Here is a 20,761-nt window from a genome sequence, read left to right on the forward strand (position 1 = left end):
TTGATGACATAAATCAAAGCAAGATCCTCTATAACCCACGTCCTAGGGTAACAGAAAAAAAAAACAAAAGTAAACAAGTGGGACCTGATTAAACTTAATAGCCTTTGCACAGCAAAGGAAACCATAAGCAAGGTGAAAAGACAACCCTCAGAATGGAAGAAAATAAAGCAAATGAAACAACTGACAAAGGATTAATTTCCAAAATATAAAAGCAGCTCGAACAACTCAATGCCAAAAAAATAAACAACCCAATTAAAAAATGGGAAAAGACTTAAGCAGGCATTTGTCCATGGAAGACAAACAGATGGCTAACAAACACATGAAAAGATGCTCAACATCACTCATTATTGGAGAAATGCAAAACAAAACCACAATGAGATATCACCTCACACCGGTCAGAATGGCCATCATCAAAAAGTCTACAAACAATAAATACTGGAGAGGGCGTGGAGAAAAGGGAACGCTCTCGCACTGTTGGTGGGAATGTAAACTGATACAGCCACTATGGAAGACGGTATGGAGATTCCTTAACAAACTAGGAATAAAACCACCATACGACCCAGCAATCCCACTCCTAGGGAAACACTCTGAGGAAACCAAAATTGAAAAAGACACATGCATACCATTGTTCATTGCAGCACTATTTACAATAGCTAGAACATGGAAGCAACCTAGATGTCCGTTGACAGATGAATGGATAAAAAAGTTGTGGTACATATACACAATGGAGTATTTACTCAACCATAAAAAGGAATGCATTTGAGTCAGTTTTGATGAGGTGGATGAACCTAGAACCTATTATAGAGAGTGAAGTGAGTCAGAAAGATAAATATTGTATTATAATGAAAAGCAGAGACATTACTTTGCCAACAAAGGTCCGTCTAGTCAAGGCTATGGTTTTTCCAGTGGTCATGTATGGATGTGAGAGTTGGACTGTGAAGAAAGCTGATCGCCGAAGAATTGATGCTTTTGAACTGTGGTGCTGGAGAAGACTCTTGAGAGTCCCTTGTACTGTAAGGAGATCCAACCAGTCCATTCTAAGGGAGATCAGTCCTGGGTGTTCATTGGAAGGACTGATGCTAAAGCTGAAACTCTAATACTTTAGCCACCTCATGCAAAGAGTTGACTCACTGGAAAAGACTCTGATGCTGGGAGGGACTGGTGGCAGGAGGAGAAGGGGACGACAGAGGATGAGATGGCTGGATGGCATCACTGACTTGATGGACATGAGTTTGAGTGAACTCCGGGAGTTGGTGATGGACAGGGAGGCCTGGAGTGCTGTGATTCACGGGGTCGCAAAGAGTCGGACATGACTGAGTGACTGAACTAAACTGAACTGACTGATGGCTGATTCATGTTGAGGTTTGACATAAAACAACAAAATTCTGTAAAGCAATTATCCTTCAATAAAAAAATAAATTTTTAAAAAATCTCAAAAAAAAAAGCTTTTGTACAGTAAAGGATACCATCAACAAAATGAAAAAAAAAAAAAAAAAAAACCAACCTACTGAAAAGGAGAAAATATTTACAAATCATGTACCTGATGAGGGTTAATATCCAAAATACATAAGGAACTCATATAACTCAGTAGCAAAAAAAAAAAGAACAACCTATGATTAAAAGAAACAACAAGTAAAGGACTTAAACAGACATTTTTTCAAAGACATACAGATACCCAAGCAGCATATGAGAAGATGTTCAATATCTCTCACATTAGGGGACTACAAGTCAAAAACGAAAATGAGGATCACTGCTCACCTGTCAGAACTGTTGTTTTATATATATATATATATATATATATATATATATATATATATATAAAGGTAACAGATAACAAGTGTGGAAAGGATGTAAAGAAAAGGGAGCACCGGCCCAACCCCCGCCCTGTGTATTACTGGTGGGAATGTAAACTGGCACAGCCACCATGTAAAAGTGTCAAAGATTCTTCATAAAATTAAAATAGCACAACCACATGATCCAGGAGTCCCATTACTGGGCATACACACAAAAGAAAGGAAATCAGAGTCTCAAAGATCTGTCTGTATCTCTATGTTCACACAAGGATTATTTATAATACCCAAGACATGGAAACCACCCACGTGTCTATCAATGGATGAATGAATAAAATAATGTGTCTGTGTGTGTATTTATCTATATATAGTTCAGGGTGTGGAACAATGCAGGGACAGAGCATACCAGGAGGGTGCCCAGAGGTGTGGGAAACCCCTGGAGGCAGGCGCATATGGGATCACAAAAGAGTCAGACACGATTTAGTGACTAAACAACAAATATACACACACAATATATATACAGTGGAATATTATTCCACAAGAAAGCCTACCATATACAACAACATGGATGAATCTAGAGACTACTGTGCTAAGTGAAATAAGTCAGAAAGAACCCCCCAAAACTATACAGTGCCACTTATATGCGGAATCTAAAAGTTGTGAACACACAGAACCAGAGGGTAGAGCCATGGCTGCCAGGGGTTAGAGGAAGGAAATGGAAAGACACTGGTTTAAGAATACAAATGTTCAGTTGTAAGACATAAGCTCTGGGATCTACTGTACAGCATGGTGACTATAGTTAATAATGCTGTACTGTATACTTGAACTCTGCTAAGAGAGTAGATCTTAAGTGTTCTCAGCATTCCAATGGGGAAAAAAAGTATGTGAGCTGATAGCTATTAAACCATCATGTTGCTATACACCTTAAGTATAATTAACATTTACTTGTCAATTACACCTAAATAAAAAGAGAAAAAAACTGTAACCTCCCACCACTTAACTCATCATGACCTGTCATCTCCATGGTGTGCATCACCCTCTCACATTATATAATATGAACATAAGTATATTCTGTGTATGATGACAGTCTGTCTCTGCCCAAACGGATGTAAGCAACCAGAGAGCAGGAGCTTTCACCAATCGTATGCACTGAGTCCCAAGTACATCTGGCATGTGGTGGATTTTAAATATCTTTTTTATTAAAAAAACAAACAAACCAGTTTTCTAGATGTAGAGCATTAGCTCCTGAGAGAGACAAAAGGATGGCCTGGGCTCAGGGAGCAGACAGAAGCCCAAGGGTCTCTGAGTCCAGGGTGTGGGACAATGCAGGGTCAGAGCACAGCAGGAGGACACACAGAGGTGCAAGGAAGCCCTGGAGGCAGGCGCATGTTCCCTGCACAGCATAAGCACGAGGACTCCCTGAGGCCGGGGAAGAATCACATCAAAGGAAGGAAGGAGCTCATGCCTCCTGCTCCGCCTTCAGGAATACCTCATAGACACTCCTGAAGGGTAGGCTGGCACAGTGACAGGACCACATGTAGAGGGGAAAAAAAAGAGTAACTTCACAGTTGAGAAAGCTAATAATAAACCTACAGCAGCCAGCTGGTCACGGTCAACAACAGCAGCAATAAATCACGCTGGCAGTATGTACTTTGAATGGGATGGGATGAAAATGGCTCTTGACTTCTGTGGTATTCCTTCCCTCAAACCCACCGTGACAAGAAAAACATCACACAAATTCCAGTTATCATGCAAAATAACTGAGCAGTACTCCTCAAAATTATCAAGGTCATCAAAAACAAGTAACGTCTGAGACACCGTTACAGGCAAGAGAGCCTAAGAACACAAGGTACTACATGTAACATGGTGTCCTGGGACAGAAAAATGTCAATAGTGAAATGTACCAATCCTGGTTCAGGAACTGTGGCAAATGCATCATATGAATATCAAGTGTTAACAGGAGAAAACGAATGCTGGGTCTATGGGAACTCTCTGTACTCCATCTGCTCAATTTTCCTGAAGTCGAAAGCTATTCTCTAACAAATAGCAAGGTGAGAGATTTAAATCTAACCATATTAATTACCATAGTAAAGGTTAACATTCTAAATGCCTGAATTAAAGGCAGAGACTACAGGATCTGACTTATTATCCAAATACTGGTTCTTTTAAGATGAATGAAATTGACAAACGTCTACCCAGACTGACTACGGGGAGGGGGAGAGAGAAGACAGGAATTACCAACAACAGGAATGAGAACTATGACATGACAACAAACTTTATAGATACTAAAAGGATAACTAGAGTACTGTGAGCAATTCTATGTAATAACTTGGACAATTTAGATGAAATGGACAAAGTATGTAAGTAAAGACATAAGAAACCAAAGCTCTCTCAAGAAGAAATAAACCTGGGTAGCCATGTATAAAAAACCAAACAAACTGTAGCTGACAACTTTCCCACAATCAATATTCTACACTCGGATGAGTTCATTTTTCATTTAAGGAAGGAAAAAACTCTTCCCAAAAATTCAGTAGGAGGGAAAACATCAAAATAAAACTACAGACCAACATCCCTCATGAACGCAGGCGTACAAATTCTAAGCAGAATTATGGCCAATCCAATCCAATAATACATGAGAAAATGTATCACATCCTGACAGAGTGAGGCATACCCCAAGAATTTAAGGTTTGTTAAACATTTTTTAAAAATCAATGTAATACATCTTAACACACACACAAAAAATACAATACAAAAAAAGAAAAAAACAATCATTGCCACAGATGAAGAAAAAGCATAACAAATTCCTTTTTAACCATTCCTCCTTAAAACTCTCAGCAGATCATAACAGAGGGGGATCTGGTCCGCCCAGCAAAGGCCACAAACACAAAACCAAGAGCACCATTGTACTTAATGGTGAAAGACAATGCCCAGCCCAGCCCCCCATCAGTCAGACATTTGCTCTTACCACACCTGTTCACCTCTGTAATGGAAGTTCTATTCAGTGCAATGAGGCAAGATAAAGGAATAAAAGGAACTAGACTGAACAGGAAATAAAACTGGATTTATTCACAGGTAACACCAGTCCATGTAGAACATCCAATGGAATCTACAAAATAGTTTAGTAACAAACAGTTGCAGATTGAATTGTTAAGAACCACTGACAATAGTACTCTTGCCTGGAGAATCCCATGGACCAAGGAGCCTGGTAGGTTATAGTCCATGGGGTCACAAAGAATCAGACACAACTAAGTGACTAACACACACTTTTACAACAGAACCAAAATATATTAAATACTTAATGATAAACTGAACAGAAGATGCGAAAAGCCAGCAGGCTGAAAACTGAAAAATACAGTGAAAAATACAGTCAAGACTGATTAAAGATCTGAACAAGCAGAGACATATACCACGTCATGAACAGCAAGTCAAGATGTCAATCTTCTCCAACTCATCTACAGAGTCAATGAAATTCCAATAAAAATCTCAGCACGCTACAGAAATTGACCAGGTCACCTGAATTTGCATGGAAATGGAAAGGACCTAGAACAGCCAAAATAAGTCTGAAAAAGAACAAAATTGGAAGGCTAAATAATACTACCTGCTTTTAAAGAATTATTTACAGTAACTAAAACAGTGTGGTTTTGTTGTCCAAACAGACTGATGGAAAAGAGACAGTCCAGGGACAAACCCACATACTCAGGGACAAATGATTCTGACAAAGGCACAAAGGCAATGCAGTGGGGAAGGGCAGGAGAGTCTGTCTGACAAATGCTACTGAAACAACTGCGTATCTATTAATACATGTGCTGGGGGGAGGGGAAGAACTCTGCTTCACACCTCACACCACATACAAAAATTAATTAAAAATGGACCACAGACCTAAACAATGTAAAACCATGTAACTGGGACTCTCCCAGTAGTACAGTGGTTAAGAATTTGCCTGCCAACACATGGGACACGGGTTTGATCGAGGTCTGGCAAGATCCCACACGCTGCAGAGCAACTAAGCCCTCAGGCGGTAACTACTGAGCCTGAAGTGCTGCAGCTACTGAAGTCCAGGCCCCTAGAGAAAAGTCCACGCCCCAACCAAAAGCAGCTCCCACTGGCCCCAGCTAGAGAAAGCCTGCGCACAGTGATGAATAGCTGGTGCAGCCCAAAATAAATTTTAAATTAAAAAAAAAAATACAACTTAAACAGTAGAAAACATTTGTGACCCTGGATTAAAAGATTTTGTAGGACCAACACGAAAAGCAAGGTCCATAACTCGACAATATAAAAGGTTTTAAACTTTTACTTTTCAAAAGATACTATTAGGAGAACAAAAAGACATGCTACAGATTGGAAGGATGTATCTGCAAATTACATACTGATAAAGACTTCTGTCCAAAGAACTCTCAACTCAATAATAAATCAATCCAATTAAGAAAATGGGCAAAGACTTGAACAGACCCTTCATTGAAGAAACATACACACTTGAAAAGATGTTTGACACCATTAGTCACTAGGGAAATGTGAAGTAAATCCACAGGAAGATTCTACTACCAAACTTTTGGAATGGTTAACATTAAAAAGACTGATGATATCAAGTGCCAGCAATGGTGTGGCACAGCAGGAGCTGTGACCACTGCAAGTGTGGGTGCAAGGGGACAGCTATGAAACACAGCTCTATCATTTCTTAAAAAAATAAACCAATGCCTAGTGGATGACCCATCTACTCCATTCCTGGGTATTTACCCAAAAGGAATGAAAACATATGTACACACAAAGCCTTGTTTATAAATGTCCATTGTAGCCTTATTTGTAAGAGCCCCAACTGAAAACAATCCAAATATTCATCAACAGGTGAATAAAAAAACAAACTATGATAGGTAATGGAATGGAACACTACTAGGTCCAAAAAGTAAAGGCCCCAAAATGTTACCACTTGAATGAATCTCAAAACAAGTAAGTAAAAAAGTCTCACAAAAAGAGCACATACTGTAAAACTCTCTTTACATACAATTCCAGACTAAAGTGCAGTGACAGAAAGCAGATGAGTGGTTGGCTGGGAGAGGGTGTGGGAAGGAGGAAGGGCACAGGCAGTTTCCGTGGTGGTGGGCACAACTCTGTCATGACTGAAGATGGTTTCTCAGGTGTCTACCCAGAACGTCCAACTGGAAGAATCAGTGAGTCAGTTCTAGAATGATCTGAATACTGCTTCAAGCTAAGGAAAATAAAGCTTACAGAAAGCAAGGATACTTCAAACGTGATGTTCACAGTATACCAGTGGTGCCTCATTAGTGTTCTACACCCCCGAGGTTGGCAGGTGTGAAATGGCCATCCAGGAGCTGGACTGCAGCGCTGTGGGGCCAGAGAGGCCCCTGCAAGTCTGAAACCGTGAAGGGAAAACGAGACCACTCTACATTGCAACACTTGTCTTCTTCAGCCACATCCGTCTACCTGCTCAAGAACAGACACAGAGTAGGTAGAGAATTACATTTAAACAAGTCAGAGGCATCTGCTAAGCAACTATGAAGGAAGTTAGATGCAAGGAAGTAGCTAAAATGATGGTCTATGTAATCCAGGCAGAGTGAGGAGGGAAGAGAGGGGCCAGGCGGGGACGGGCACGTGGTCACAAAGGTCAGCAGCAACTGTGCAGATGAGGTCTTTCTGGGTCCTCTTCTAGGGGAAAATAAATATTTAACGTCCAACACTTGCACAGTACTTAATTAAGAACCTTTCATACATAACCCTACAGCTGGTGGTAAGAAAGGGAAGGCAGGCTTTCTCAGTCATGCAACCTTCTCGAGACAGTGACACGGGAGCCTGAACACAGTCCTTGTGCAGCGGCTCTGCTAAGTGCTGGCAGCCAATATCTGGGGGAGCTGCTTCTTTGCACTCATACTTGCCCATCTGACCATCAATAACAAGTGTGAAGCCTATCCCTCAGATCTGCTGGGTTCTTAAAACTGTCTTGTCTTTTAGATTAAGGCGGAAACAAAATCGGAGGTGAGCAACTGCTGTTCCATTACCTACGGGCATTTCTATGCTGGCGCACACCCTGGACACCAAAAGAGAACTCCCTTCTTTTTCTTCTCAACGCTTTAAATACCACTTTCACAAACAACCACCTCCTCCTGGGTTTGACTCAATTTCAACATGAACATTTCCTGTCTGCACTTCTCCCAGCCTTCTAGTCAGTCTTGTCTTCTACTCAAATCTGACCTGCCTTTTGGGAACTGTTTGGGTCTTACATTCCCCTGAAGCCTCCAGACCAGCACCCCTCACACCTCGGCATCAGCAGGAGAGTCAGTTTACAGAAGAATCAAAGGAACCAGTGAAAGGTACATTGTTTAGGGACAGGTTTAACAGGCAGAACTTTTAAAGCACATCAATGTCTGAACAGAGTGACGGTAGCCATTGATAGGACCTTTGAACACAGAGGAATGGACAGGAAACTGCCTGGGACTATGCACCCCAGCTCACTCCAGCCCCTCGTGCTCTGGCCTACTCTCCACTAGTGTGGAGAAGCCATTGCAGGAGGGGGTGGGGTGCACACATTTAGAAGGAACGGAACCAGCTCGAAACCAACCCTCAAGGCTTCTGTTTCAGCACCAATGACAGAGAAGTATGTCTCAAATGAAAGGGAAGAAAAACTAATGAAATAGAGATAAATAGCAAATTAAAAACTTTGAAGTATTAGTAATAAGAATGCTAACTGAAGCTGGGAAAGGAATACATGAACACAGTGAGAATTTTAACAAGAAACTAGGAAATAATTTTAAAAAAAGAACCAGTCAAAGCTGAATAATACAATAATGTAAATGAAAAACAGTGTAAGGACTGAAAGCAGATCAGTTAACACAAAAGAACTCACAAGTGATCAGGAAGAGAGAATAACAGAAACCACCCAATAAGAATAGCAAAGAACCACTTCAGCTATTTTTAAAAATAAGGATAGTTTAAGGGGCCTCTGGGACAAAATCAAGTTTACTAAAATCACATTACAGAGGTTCCAGAAAAAGGAGAGACAAAGAGGGCAAAATATGCATCTGATGAAATTATAGCTGGAACCTTCCCAAAGCTTAAGATGGAAACGAGATATCCAGGAACAGGAAGCATGGAGGGTCCCATTCCAAACGAGATGGAACTCAGAGACCCACACCAAGACATGTCATAATTAAAATGGCAAAAGTTACAGATAAAGAGGATTCTAAAGGAAGCAAGAGAAAAACAAGGAGTTACAATCAAGGAACCCCCCCCAAAGGCTATCAACTGATTTTTCAGCAGAAACTCTGCAGGCCAGAAGGGAGTGGCAGGATACATATCAATGGCTGAAAGGTAAAACCTGCAACCTCCATTACTCTACCCAGCAAGATAACCATTTGGAATTGAAGAAAAGATTAAAGAGCTTCTCAGACATGAAGAAACTGAAAGAATTCATCAGTACTAAACCTGCACTGAAGAAATGTTGAAGGGTTTTCTCGAAGTGGAAAAGAAGAATCCCAGTTCAATTCAGTTCAGTCGCTCAGTCGTGTTCGACTCTTTGAGACCCCGTGAATCACAGCACACCAGGCCTCCCTGTCCATCACCAACTCCCGGAGTTCACTCAAACCCGCCTCCATCGAGTCGGTGATGCCATCCAGTCATCTCATTCTCTGTCGTCCCCTTCTCCTCCTGCCCCCAATCCCTCCCAGCATCAGAATCTTTTCCAGTAAGTCAACTCTTCGCATGAGGTGACCAAAGTATTGGAGCTTCAGCTTTAGCATCAGTCCTTCCAATGAACACCCAGGATCGATCTCCTTTAGAATGGACTGATTGGATCTCCTAGCAGTCCAAGGGACTCTCAAGAGTCTTCTCCAGCACCACAGTTCAAAAGCATCAATTCTTCGGCGATCAGCTTTCTTCACAGTCCAACTCTCACATCCATACATGACCACGGGAAAAACCATAGCCTTGACTAGACAGACCTTTGTTGGCAAAGTAATGTCTCTGCTTTTTAATATACTATCAAGGTTGGTCATAACTTTCCTTCCAAGGAGTAAGCATCTTTTAATTTCATGGCTGCAATCAGCATCCGCAGTGATTTTGGAGCCCAAATAAATAAAGTCTGACACTGTTTCCACTGTTTCCCCATCTATTTCCCATGAAATGATGGGACAAGATGCCATGATCTTAGTTTTCTGAATGTTGAGCTTCAAGCCAACTTTTTCACTCTCCTCTTTCACTTTCATCAAGAGGCTTTTTAGTTCCTCTTCACTGTCTGCCATAAGGGTGATGTCATCTGCATATCTGAGGTTATTGATATTTCTCCCGGCAATCCTGATTCCAGCTTGTGCTTCTTCCAGCCCAGCGTTTCTCATGATGTACTCTGCATAGAAGTTAAATGAGCAGGGTGATAATATACAACCTTGACGTACTCCTTTTCCTACTTGGAACCAGTCTGTTGTTCCATGTCTAGTTCTAACTGTTGCTTCCTGACCTGCATACAGGTTTCTCAAGAGGCACGTCAGGTGGTCTGGTATTCCCATCTCTTTCAGAATTTTCTACAGTTTATTGTGATCCACACAGTCAAAGGCTTTGGCATAGTCAATGAAGCAGAAATAGATGTTTTTCTGGAACTCTCTTGCTTTTTCCATGATCCAGCGGATGTTGGCAATTTGATCTCTGGTGCCTCTGCCTTTTCTAAAACCAGTTTGAACATCTGGAAGTTCACGGTTCATGTATTGCTGAAGCCCAGCTTGGAGAATTTTGAGCATGACTTTACTAGCGTGTGAGATGAGTCCAATTGTGCGGTAGTTTGAGCATTCTTTGGCACTGCCTTTCTTTGGGATTGGAATGAAGCCTGACCTTTTCCAGTCCTGTGGCCACTGCTGAGTTTTTCAAATTTGCTGGCATACTGAGTGCAGCACTTTCACAGCATCATCTTTCAGGATTTGAAATAGCTCAACTGGAATTCCATCACCTCCACTAGCTTTGTTCGTAGTGATACTTTCTAAGGCCCACTTGACTTCACATTCCAAGATGTCTGGCTCTAGGTGAGTGATCACTCCATCGTGATTATCTTGTTCGTGAAGATTTGTTTTGTACAGTTCTTCTGTGTATTCTTGCCACCTCTTCTTAATATCTTCTGCTTCTGTTAGGTCCATACCATTTCTGTCCTTTATCAAACACATCTTTGCATGAAATGTTCCCTTGGTATCTCTAATTTTCTTGAAGAGATCTCTTGTCTGTAGGAAAGGGAAACCCCACTAGGAAAGGCAGACACATAGCACGGACTGAAGATTATTTATGTAGTCAGTATACAGATTAAAATACAAACTGTAGAAGCAACTATAACTACAAGTCGTATAGAGATTAAATGAAATCACAGAACAGCTTTACCTGTCTCATTACTTTCAGGCGGTGACTCATACTCTGAGTGGTCCAGACCCAAAGTGCTCATGGCTGTCTGGTCTGACTCCTGTAGATCTGACAGCGCAACATTCTCATGACTTTTGTCACCATCACCGTTGGTGTCCAATCCTGTAATTAAGAATTTCACCCCAAGAGGAAGGGTTAGAAGAACAGCTTTTTCTTAAAACAAAGACTTACACCTACAGTTACTGACCTTTTCAACTTGACTGTGAGAGACCTCAGGACTCATAAATACTGTCACTATCCATGACACAAATCTTAAACACTTTCCCAAAGGTGAACTCAAAGGAAACAAGGCTGTAGCCCAGAGCAGAGGCCCAGCCCCACCCACTCACCAAGGTGGCCGCAGCCAGGCGGCGCCTCCCAAACTGTGCTCACACCGCCGTCTGCAGCTCCACGTGCTTCCAGCTGCAACAGTGGAGTGCCCCATACTTTTGCATTAGGGTTTAGCTCCGAAACCTTGGCTGTTGGTACCTAAGAAAAAATGTGATGTGTTTATTTGTATCCAAATACCAATCACTGCAATTTTACTTACTAATTCAGAGTTAAAACACATCCATGCTAATTTATGTGAAAAAGGCTGAACCTATTTACACATACTTTTAGGAAGAAATCAGATGCAAAAGTGATCACAGTTGACGCACTCAGAACTCCACTCACCAGAAGATGTTAATTTCTTACCAAGTGAAAGGCTCTCAAGAAATGGGAATGAAAGTCCTGCCTTCATGGGGTATCTGATCAACTTTTTAAACTGATGACTCAGCTATTTCTCTGCCCTAGACTACCCAACACAACTCAAAGATTTACAAATCTGAGAACCAATGGATAAAACTCTAAAATAAAGCTTGAAAGGCTGTAGAAAATGAAAGTCATGGTGGAAAGGCACCATATGTGGACACCCTGTGACTGTGCCCATTTCCAGTCACGTGGTCCCCAGGCTGTTCCAAATACACTGGCCCTCGACTCCCTGGGCTCATTTGACAGAACACAGACATCTGCCTGGCTGGCTCACACCTTTGCGTCCCTTGGGGACTGCTGGGGTCTTTCCTGGCACACCTCACTAAACCCACCACCACCCTTGAATTTTCTCTCCTGCTTACAAATCCTGAAGAGTCCCCCAAATCTAAAAGTAGCTGATGTTCTGGGGCAGCCACCCCAATTCCTAAGCAAGCCTGGCCACGACCTGCATCCTCCAGGCACTGCACGTCATGACATCACCAAGCAGGGCCAGGGCTGCAAAAGGGGAACAGGCTGAGTCCTAGGAGCCCAGGCAGCAGCTCCAAGCTGGGAGCAGCCTCCTGGCACCACCCAGAGAGGCTGTCTCTAAGGCCAGTGCACCATGATGAGCCGAGTAGGAAATAACGTGTGGATTAACAACCTTTAAAAAAAAAACATAATAAATTCACTCTAGCTGGGATGATTAACACTTGCAATGAAAAACCTATTTGTAAAACTGAGGTAGAGGCTGATATGGATAAACTTATAGAGTATCCTTGACCCATACCTCGAGGCATGAACAATAAACATCACACCCAGAACCAGGCACCTACATGAGGGCTGATCTGGAGTCCTTCTAAATTTTAAGTACCAGACAGGGCAAAGAACAGGGTACCTCTTCTCCTTCAAGAATGTTTCCCTCAAGAAGCACTGAATCTTCAAGCTCCCTTCTTATGTGACATCTGAACTTCCAGCTCATTGCTGGACTCTGTTCCTGCACATCCTCCTGTGTCTTCAACACACACTTCTGAAGTCCTCAGTAAGTGCTGGGCACAACATGAGGTGGTCCAGGAACAAAGCAGACAGGACGGCACCGAGCACAGTAACAGACAACCTCCACACCTCATGGGCACCACTGCCCTCCTCAGCAGGTACACGTTTTCTCTCTGCTCTTTTTTCAAATTCATGCCTTTATTCTTTCCTATACTAATATACTCTCATAACTCACCTCTTCTGGTTACACCCAGTCTCGTTCTCCCACGTGACATACATCAAGTTTTCCACCCATGGAACAGACCCCTGACCTCATGGACACGCTATACATTCTCTAAATTCCTAACTCCAACCTGCACTTTGCACGAGGTCTTCCTCGTTTTTAGCACCACCAACACACATTTCACAGCACACACACGCACACAAAGAATCCTGGAAGCACACTGCCCACAAACAGCATCCTGAGAGCCACGCAGGCCTCGGGCTCCTCCCTATCCGCTCACCCACAAGGCATGCCCTGTCCTCCCCATAGGCTCCCGGGCATCCACTCTGGGCACACTCTAAGGCACACACACTCTGGGCACACTGACACCTGCAGTCCTGAGCCCAGCAGGGAGCTGCCTGAGAAACATGTGAGAGGAACGAATGTTTCATGATGTAATAACATAAAATTCTACTTTCTACTATTTGACAACTTGTGCAAGGTTTTATGCCACAGCTGACTGGAACACTACCCGTGCACAGCTGACTACTTCTACAGTAGGAAACACTCAAATCCAAATAAGGCATCAGGGGCTTCACACAATCTCCAGCAGTCAGTCAGGATTCGAGGGATATTCTGAACTATGACGCGGATGCGAGAATGGAGATGTGACAGCCAGCTGGGTGCCAGGCACGCCCCACGCACGCACCTGAGTTGGGTCATGACAGTCCCATGACACAAGTAAGGAAACCAAGGCAGAGGGAGGTTAAGTAACTCGCCCACAAAAATGATCCTAATTAGAAAACCGTGTTCTAATATCAAGAAAAAAGAACATTTATCAAGAGCTCATTAACTTCTTGTAACTCACATGAAAAACAACTTGTACTAAACACATTTCTTCAAAATGCAGCTATTTTCCTGCAGTCACAGGAAAATACTGTGACTGATCATCTGAAATACTGAAAAAACTGATTATCAACAACTCAAGTTTCATCTATGTGGCTTCCTAAGTCTTATTTTTCCCCTGAAAAATCATGACCAAGCAATAATTAGTAGAACTAGCAGTGAGCTGACCTTAATGGCCACATTCTGAAGCCATTCTACACAAATGACCCATGTTACTCTTTGAACAGTGCAGTATCCCCAAATTTCAACACTCAAAGAAACACTACCCCTCAGTGCTATGCTCCATTAACAAAAATAAATAACCTACCACTCACAGACTTACATCTTTTGGCCAGGAAATAAAACCATCCCACTGACAAGTTAGTGAGTAGGAACCAGAACAGTGAGTATCAGAGGAGGGGGAGGCAGATGGAGAATATAAGACAAGTGAGACATGGAAGGGAAAGAAGTGCCCATTTTCTAAAGTTTAAGTGAGCCTGGACTTAGTCCTGGATTGGCACTAAGATTAGCAACTCAGAGCAATTCAAAGACTTCACAATCATGACATCTATAACTCTGGCTTGTTACCTGTAAAACAGTGTTAACAGCAGCTACTTATAGTTTAACGAGATGTCTGCACAGGCACTTTGAGGACCAGAGTTTTGAACAAAAAGCAGTATCAGTAAGTGTACTGTGTCAGGTGAGCACACTGCCAGGCACATGGCACAGCTGACAGCTAACAGAGCAGCGCACACGCACCTCACCCTCCCGTGCAAGAGCAGGAGCCGTGTGTGCTCCACCTGAGGGACAGGTGTGGACAGCTGGGGCCAGCTGTCAGCCACGTCCACTGAGGGAAGTGGTTAAGTGGTACTCGCCTCCAGAACTACTGTAGGAATAAAACTGATTAACCTGAACATAACTGTTTTGGGAAAACCTCCCAAATCTGAGCATGGAATGGAAAGAAAGGAGGTTAGTGGATAAATTACAGAATTTAATTTCTACGTGCTTGTTTCCATATAATAGGCATAATATTTGAGCCTCATCTATCTGCTCACTATTACTGTTTCTCTTGCCTAATACAACAAAAACCACCAAAAATACACTGATTGAATGAATGTGATTTTGCTACTACAATTATACGTGTCCAAAGGACTGCATCAAGAACAAGACTAACTTCCTGTTTCTTGAATGTTTGCGTTTATTACAGAAATTCTAGGAAGATGCTCAAATGACCTGCTCGGTGCAGGATCATGTCCTGGTTTGGTTCTCCCAAACCAGTGGGGCCTAAGCGGTGAGGTTCCCAGAGCCTTACAGGTGCTTCTGATGAGAAGAGGGAACTGACGTCCTGGAGCCAGTTAAAAGCACCAAGCAAATCTCCCTGGACGGCTGCCATGCAAAAGCAGTAGAAAGCAGAGATTTCAACTTTTCTGTGTTCTTCAAGTGTAACCTTCTGCAGTGATTTTAAACATCCAATGGGCCAAATGTTTGTTCCACTCCACAAGGAGCAAGTGGCAAGGACAGGATGGATGAAGACAGGGTGGGGTAGCCTCCACAAACAGCCATGCCTGATGACCTGTACCATTGGCATTAGTACTCCAAGTCCACATGTAGATTCTACCTTCAATATACTAACAGGGAACTGAATTCACACTCTGCAGTTTGGAAATGATTAAACTGATGCTATACTAACTTCGTTTTATAACAACACTGAAACGACTAACAATTGTTCAGAATAGACCTTTGTTAATTCCAAGTTAAAAAGCAAAATGAAAGGTCAGCACATCACAGCAATAAAAACTGATACGGCATACTTACTAAGTGTGCCCCTGTCTCTTGCCATCCCCAAATGACAGTATCTTCTGCCACTGGTAGCTGAAAAGGAGGCTTTTCCATCCAAAACAAAGACATCTCCAGGTCCTGGGGCTTACAGCGCAGGTCCTCACTAAAGATCTGCTCATCTTCTAAGGTATCTTTCGTGACAGTATCAGTCCATGGACAGTTCACTTGATATCTGCAACCATCTGCCGGCCCCTCAGAAAACATGTGACTTGCCAGCTCCACCACTGGGTAGCAGGAAAGTGCACTCAGAAACTGGGGGTGCCGATGCCCTAGGGGGTTCCGCAAATCCCCCTCAGATAGCTCTTCAGACACAAGCGACAGAGCAGGGTACTCACAATCTGGGACGGCCACCTCTCTGCTGTCACCTGGGACGACAGGAATCCCCTGCAGCCCATCCACTTGGGCAGGGTAAACACCAGTCACGCAGGAGCATCCTGCACGAAAAACCCCTAACTCCACTCTTTCAGAGACCACCAAGCCCATGTCCCCTTGTAGTGCAGGTCCCTGTGCCGTGGGCCTGGCACCCCTCTGGCTAAAAGGGGATGCGCGTGCACTCGTTCCACACAGGCTTGAGCGGCTGGCAGTGCCGTGACCGCCACTGCCTTCCTGCAGACGCAGAGCCTCCGCCTCTTCTCCACCCATCAGCTCTGGTTCTCTCAACCCTGACGCTCGCCCACCAGAGACCTCAAGAGTGCCTCTGGCTGACTGGGAGAGAAACTGCTTTGGCAGACGGTTGCCACCACTGTACACAGGGCTCACCCGCACGCCTTCCAAGTTCTGCACGCCTGGGACCAAACTCTGGCTTACAGGTGGTACAAGGCTGAGATCCTCATGACTGCCGTCATTCACTCGGTTGGTCTCATCATTCCTTCCTGTGTGAGCTGTCTCAAAGTCAGGATTCTTTGCTTCACCAGAACTGACACAAGCAAGCACACCCTGACTAGGCACTGCTGTGCATTTCTGTGTATTTGTTTCCCAGTCAAAGGCTGTTCGGGGGTCTACCTGGACCCTCTCTGTGGCAGCTGTCTTGGTGTCCCTGTGACTGGCTCTCAGGGGTTCCTGCTCAGCACTCTCTGGTCTGTAAGGGTCCTTCCCTGAGCTCTTCACACACGTCTCACCCTCTGTTTCACTCTCCTCTTCGGCACAGGTGAAAACACCTGCAGAGGAAACAAGGTCACTTGCGGGCCACCTGGAGCCGAGAAGGGACCTGCTGTGTGGAGGTGCTCCCTGCGAGTCTCGAGACATCCCTGGCCCGGCTGCTGCCCGTACTGCACACACCACGTTGCGGTCCTGGGCCCAGGCCTTGGTGGCCCTGGTGTTCACACTCGGGTCCACCTGGGCGGCAGCTCTCCACTCAGAAGCCCTCTTACCATAAGCTTCATCTTCCAAAATTCTAGTGTCACCCTCATCCTGGTAAGATGGACGATTCCAAGACAGCAAAGACGAGCTGGCCTTGTCTGCATGCGGGCCACATCCAGTTGCCACACTGCGGTCTCCCAGGTGCTGCTCCTCAAGCACCAAGGGCCCCGGGCCGTTACCTCTGTGAGGGGCTGAGTCTTGGAAATTCGCTTGAGTGGGCAGACATCTAAAGGTCCCTGAAGTGATACATCTTCCTGAACTTAAACTGATTCTATCTCGACTTACGGAAAGGATCCTGCAGTTTGATCTGCTAACATCTAAACTGGAACAATCACTGTCTTTCAGTGGTTTTGCAAAGTTACTTGCTCCTTCCCTTCCAGAGTTTAAACTCTGATCTGCACGAGCTGTTACAGTCCCATAATCACCATCTCTCTCAACATGTGAAGTGCCACTGATTACAGTACTCTGTGAGTCAGTCACCAGACCCCCAGGCTGTGAACTGCCATTCGATCTCCCTTCAGGGACGGTGCCTGCACTCACTGGGCAGTCAGTGTCTGTGTGGATGTTTAAGGTGGCGAGTGTGCCCACATTACGGAATGTGCTCCCTTCTGTGTCAGCTTCAGGGAAGCTGGTGAAGGTCTGTGCCAGCAAGGCACCAACGTCTGTCACACAGGGTAGGTCACTGTCACTCACCAGGGCAGAGCGAGGTTGAGCTTTCTCACTGAGAGCCCACTCTCTCTCCCTTGGGACTGGCCTGCCCTGCAGGGGCAACTTTGCCCCAGGGGCCTCCGACCCCCCAGGCCCATGACCAGTGCTGTCTGGCGGCTGGGCCCCTCTGTGGGCCCCCTGGGAGGCGACAGCTGGACAGTTCTGGGGAGCTGCAGCTGTTATACACGCATGAGCACACAGCTCATCTCCACCTTCTGGGGAGTCAGGATCAATAGCACAAATACTGTAAAACCTGCTCTCTCGGGAATTCCTACACCGTTTGCAGTCACCACAAACAAGATCTCCATCTGTCCTCTCCTCGCCACTCGGATCTGAGGAGTCAGCAGCACTACCAATATGAACAGTGACCAGCACATTGTTCCCCACCTCTGAGCTTTCCCAGGTGGCTGGGCAGTGGCAGGGAGGGTGGTGGCCAAGGCCCTGGTCAGGGGGCGCTGGGGCTGGAGAGCAGGGCCCCTCACCAGCAGGGAGGCCCCCACACGGAGGGCCCCGGGCACCTACACCACCGTGCCCCACAGAGGTGACGTCAGGGTTCCCGTCAGCCTCACCTACGTGTCCAGACCCAGTAAAGAGCCCGGATGTGAGAGAGGAGTCCAGCAGGCGCCCAGGCGCTGGGCCCTGTCTGCGTGCCAGCCTTGCCAAAACCCCAGCCCACACACTGGCCCTGCGTCCATCGCCGGGAAACTCCTCATCTCCAAAGGCACTGAATAATGAAGATAAAGTTTTACTTATCTTGTTCTCCGGTTCCTTCTCCTCCACTGATTTTTGTAACAGGCCAGTTTTTTCATTGTCATTGTCACTACTTAATTCTTTGCAGAAGCAACAACCCATGTTCAAAAGTTCAAAAACTCACATAACAATGCCTGTTGCTTTCTGAGCCTCCACAAGTGCATCTCCCACTAACTTTCTATGGTTTCTGACGAGAAGCCGACACCCAGATCCCAAAAATAACCCTCGCACAGCAGTCACATGTCCCTGCCACTCAAGTCCCAAATCCAAATCACAGCAGACCTGCCCAGTGGCCATCTCCATATGCCCGACAGTCCAAACAGCACCTAGAGTCCAAACACACACATAACACAGATCTTTCTGGTATTTTTCTTATTCTCATAAATCCAACAGAAAACTAACTAACATTATTATCCCAGCCAGAAGCAGTCACTACAGAGGTTGGCTTTTTATACCCTGTTTCAGCATTCTCTGAATTGCATTTCAGATGCAACCAAAGGAGTTAACATATATATTCTCACCAAAGGGAAACAACAGTAAAAATGTATACTTTAAAATTCTTAGGTTCTTATAGTTGTGGGTATTCATTAATAATCATGCTAAGCACAAAACTGGAATGGTGTCCATTAAGAGATGTATATTGAAGGGTTCCTGGTGAATAGCATATGCTGTCTGGGGTTTGCGTTAAAACACACCTGGCCTGAAAATAAAGAAGTAAATACATACAGACATAACACTTTCAAAAACCATATGTGCAGAGAAGAGGGGAAAAAAAAAAAAGGCACACTACAAGGGCAGGAACTGTTCAAGTCAAAATGGGCACACTGAGGTTTGTTTTATGACTTTATTTCTGCAGATGTTCAAAAGTTTTGGTAAAAAAACAGAGCAAGCGAAAAAGAGAAAGAAAATCTACACCTGCAGCCCAGTCCAGGGACCTCTGAAAGCTCCCAAATGAAGCCGTTCTTCGAGCATGAGGAGTGTAGTTATCCTGCATCCCATGGCCCATGGCCCAGGGCCACCAGCACCACAATGGGTCTGAACTTACTTCAACATCCGTTAAGCTTTGTTCTCTGTAGATTCTTTTTCTTACTATGATTCAAATATGACATTTTGAAAACAAAATAATTCTGTTAATTCTTTTGTGAGAGAGATTTTTCTATGTTAACCTACAAGTTATGGCTGGTGGACTTCTAACAATTTATAAAACACTGATAGTTTTTGATTAAAAAAAAACTTTAGGAATTCTACTTAAACATGATGATAGCAATTCTATCTGACTGTTCTACACTCTCCTCCCCCTTATTTCCAAATCTCATCATACTTTGTAAAGCCACCCCTCTCAACTGTGCAGAACAACTCTCTTATACCCACATGCTGCCCACTCTTCAAGCCTCTGGGAAAGCATCTTAGCAGTAAATGCACCACTGACTCTCTCAAATTGGGGGATCCGCAGGCTCTCTCAAAGATGCAAACACAAACGTAGGTTTAAGAGTGCACTGTTGCTAGGCAAAAACACTTAAACTGACCTAGTGAAAGTCACTCAGTGGTGTCCGACTCTGCGACTCCATGGACTGTAGCCTGCCAGGCTCCTCTGTCCATGCAAGAACAGTGGCTGTTCCCTTTTCCAGGGGATCTTCCCAATCCAGGAATCAAACTGGGGTCTCCTACACTGCAGGCAGATTCTTTACCAGCTGAGCTACCAGGGAAGCCCTAACCTACTGAGAAAAGAATTGGATCTAGTACATCGTAATTTCATTCATGCCCAGGGAAGGCTAGGTGACACCAAGGTGTACACAGAAGTAAATCCATAAAAGCAGTAGGAAGGTGTTCACCTGGCACTCAGCAGTTCAGGTTGAGAAAACTCAGAGAAATTCTTGGTAACGTACCATGAGCACTTGGTGAAGGAGCTTTCATTTTAGTGAACTATCACCTGCCAGACTATAAATGAATGCCACCAATTTGCATTATATAGGTTTCAGCAATCAAGTTTATTTCTATAAGAATTACATACAATAAGAATTTACCAGTAGTTCTATGTTATTAAAAAGACAATTTAAATCAACGACAATCTTTAAAAAGTTCTCACTTAAAAGGTCATGAAAAATGTGGGGAAGGGGAATAA

At 44.1% G+C, this 20,761-nt stretch overlaps 1 protein-coding gene across 5 annotated transcripts in view; it reads right to left on the reverse strand.

Moving 5' to 3' along the window:
• LARP4B (La ribonucleoprotein 4B) overlaps positions 1-20,761 on the reverse strand; it is an 85,163-nt gene that overhangs the window by 27,066 nt on the left and 37,336 nt on the right. The window contains exons 1-4 of one of the 5 annotated variants that reach the window (XM_055431688.2): positions 16,158-19,867; positions 15,799-16,046; positions 11,522-11,660; positions 11,154-11,294 (exon numbers count right to left, since the gene is read on the reverse strand). In XM_055431688.2, coding sequence (XP_055287663.2) covers positions 11,154-11,294; positions 11,522-11,660; positions 15,799-16,046; positions 16,158-18,741 — 3,112 coding nt within the window. In that variant the 5' untranslated portion in view covers positions 18,742-19,867. Of the gene's footprint in view, positions 1-11,153; positions 11,295-11,521; positions 11,661-15,798; positions 19,881-20,761 lie in introns of those variants that run through there. The other 4 variants (XM_088843981.1, XM_055431679.2, XM_055431668.2 and 1 more) reach the window with 4 other exon arrangements.

This window comes from Moschus berezovskii, chromosome 15 (assembly GCF_049115385.1).
Source record: "Moschus berezovskii isolate FMDL1 chromosome 15, NW_MosBer_1.0, whole genome shotgun sequence".
Classification (NCBI taxonomy): Eukaryota; Metazoa; Chordata; class Mammalia; order Artiodactyla; family Moschidae; genus Moschus; species Moschus berezovskii.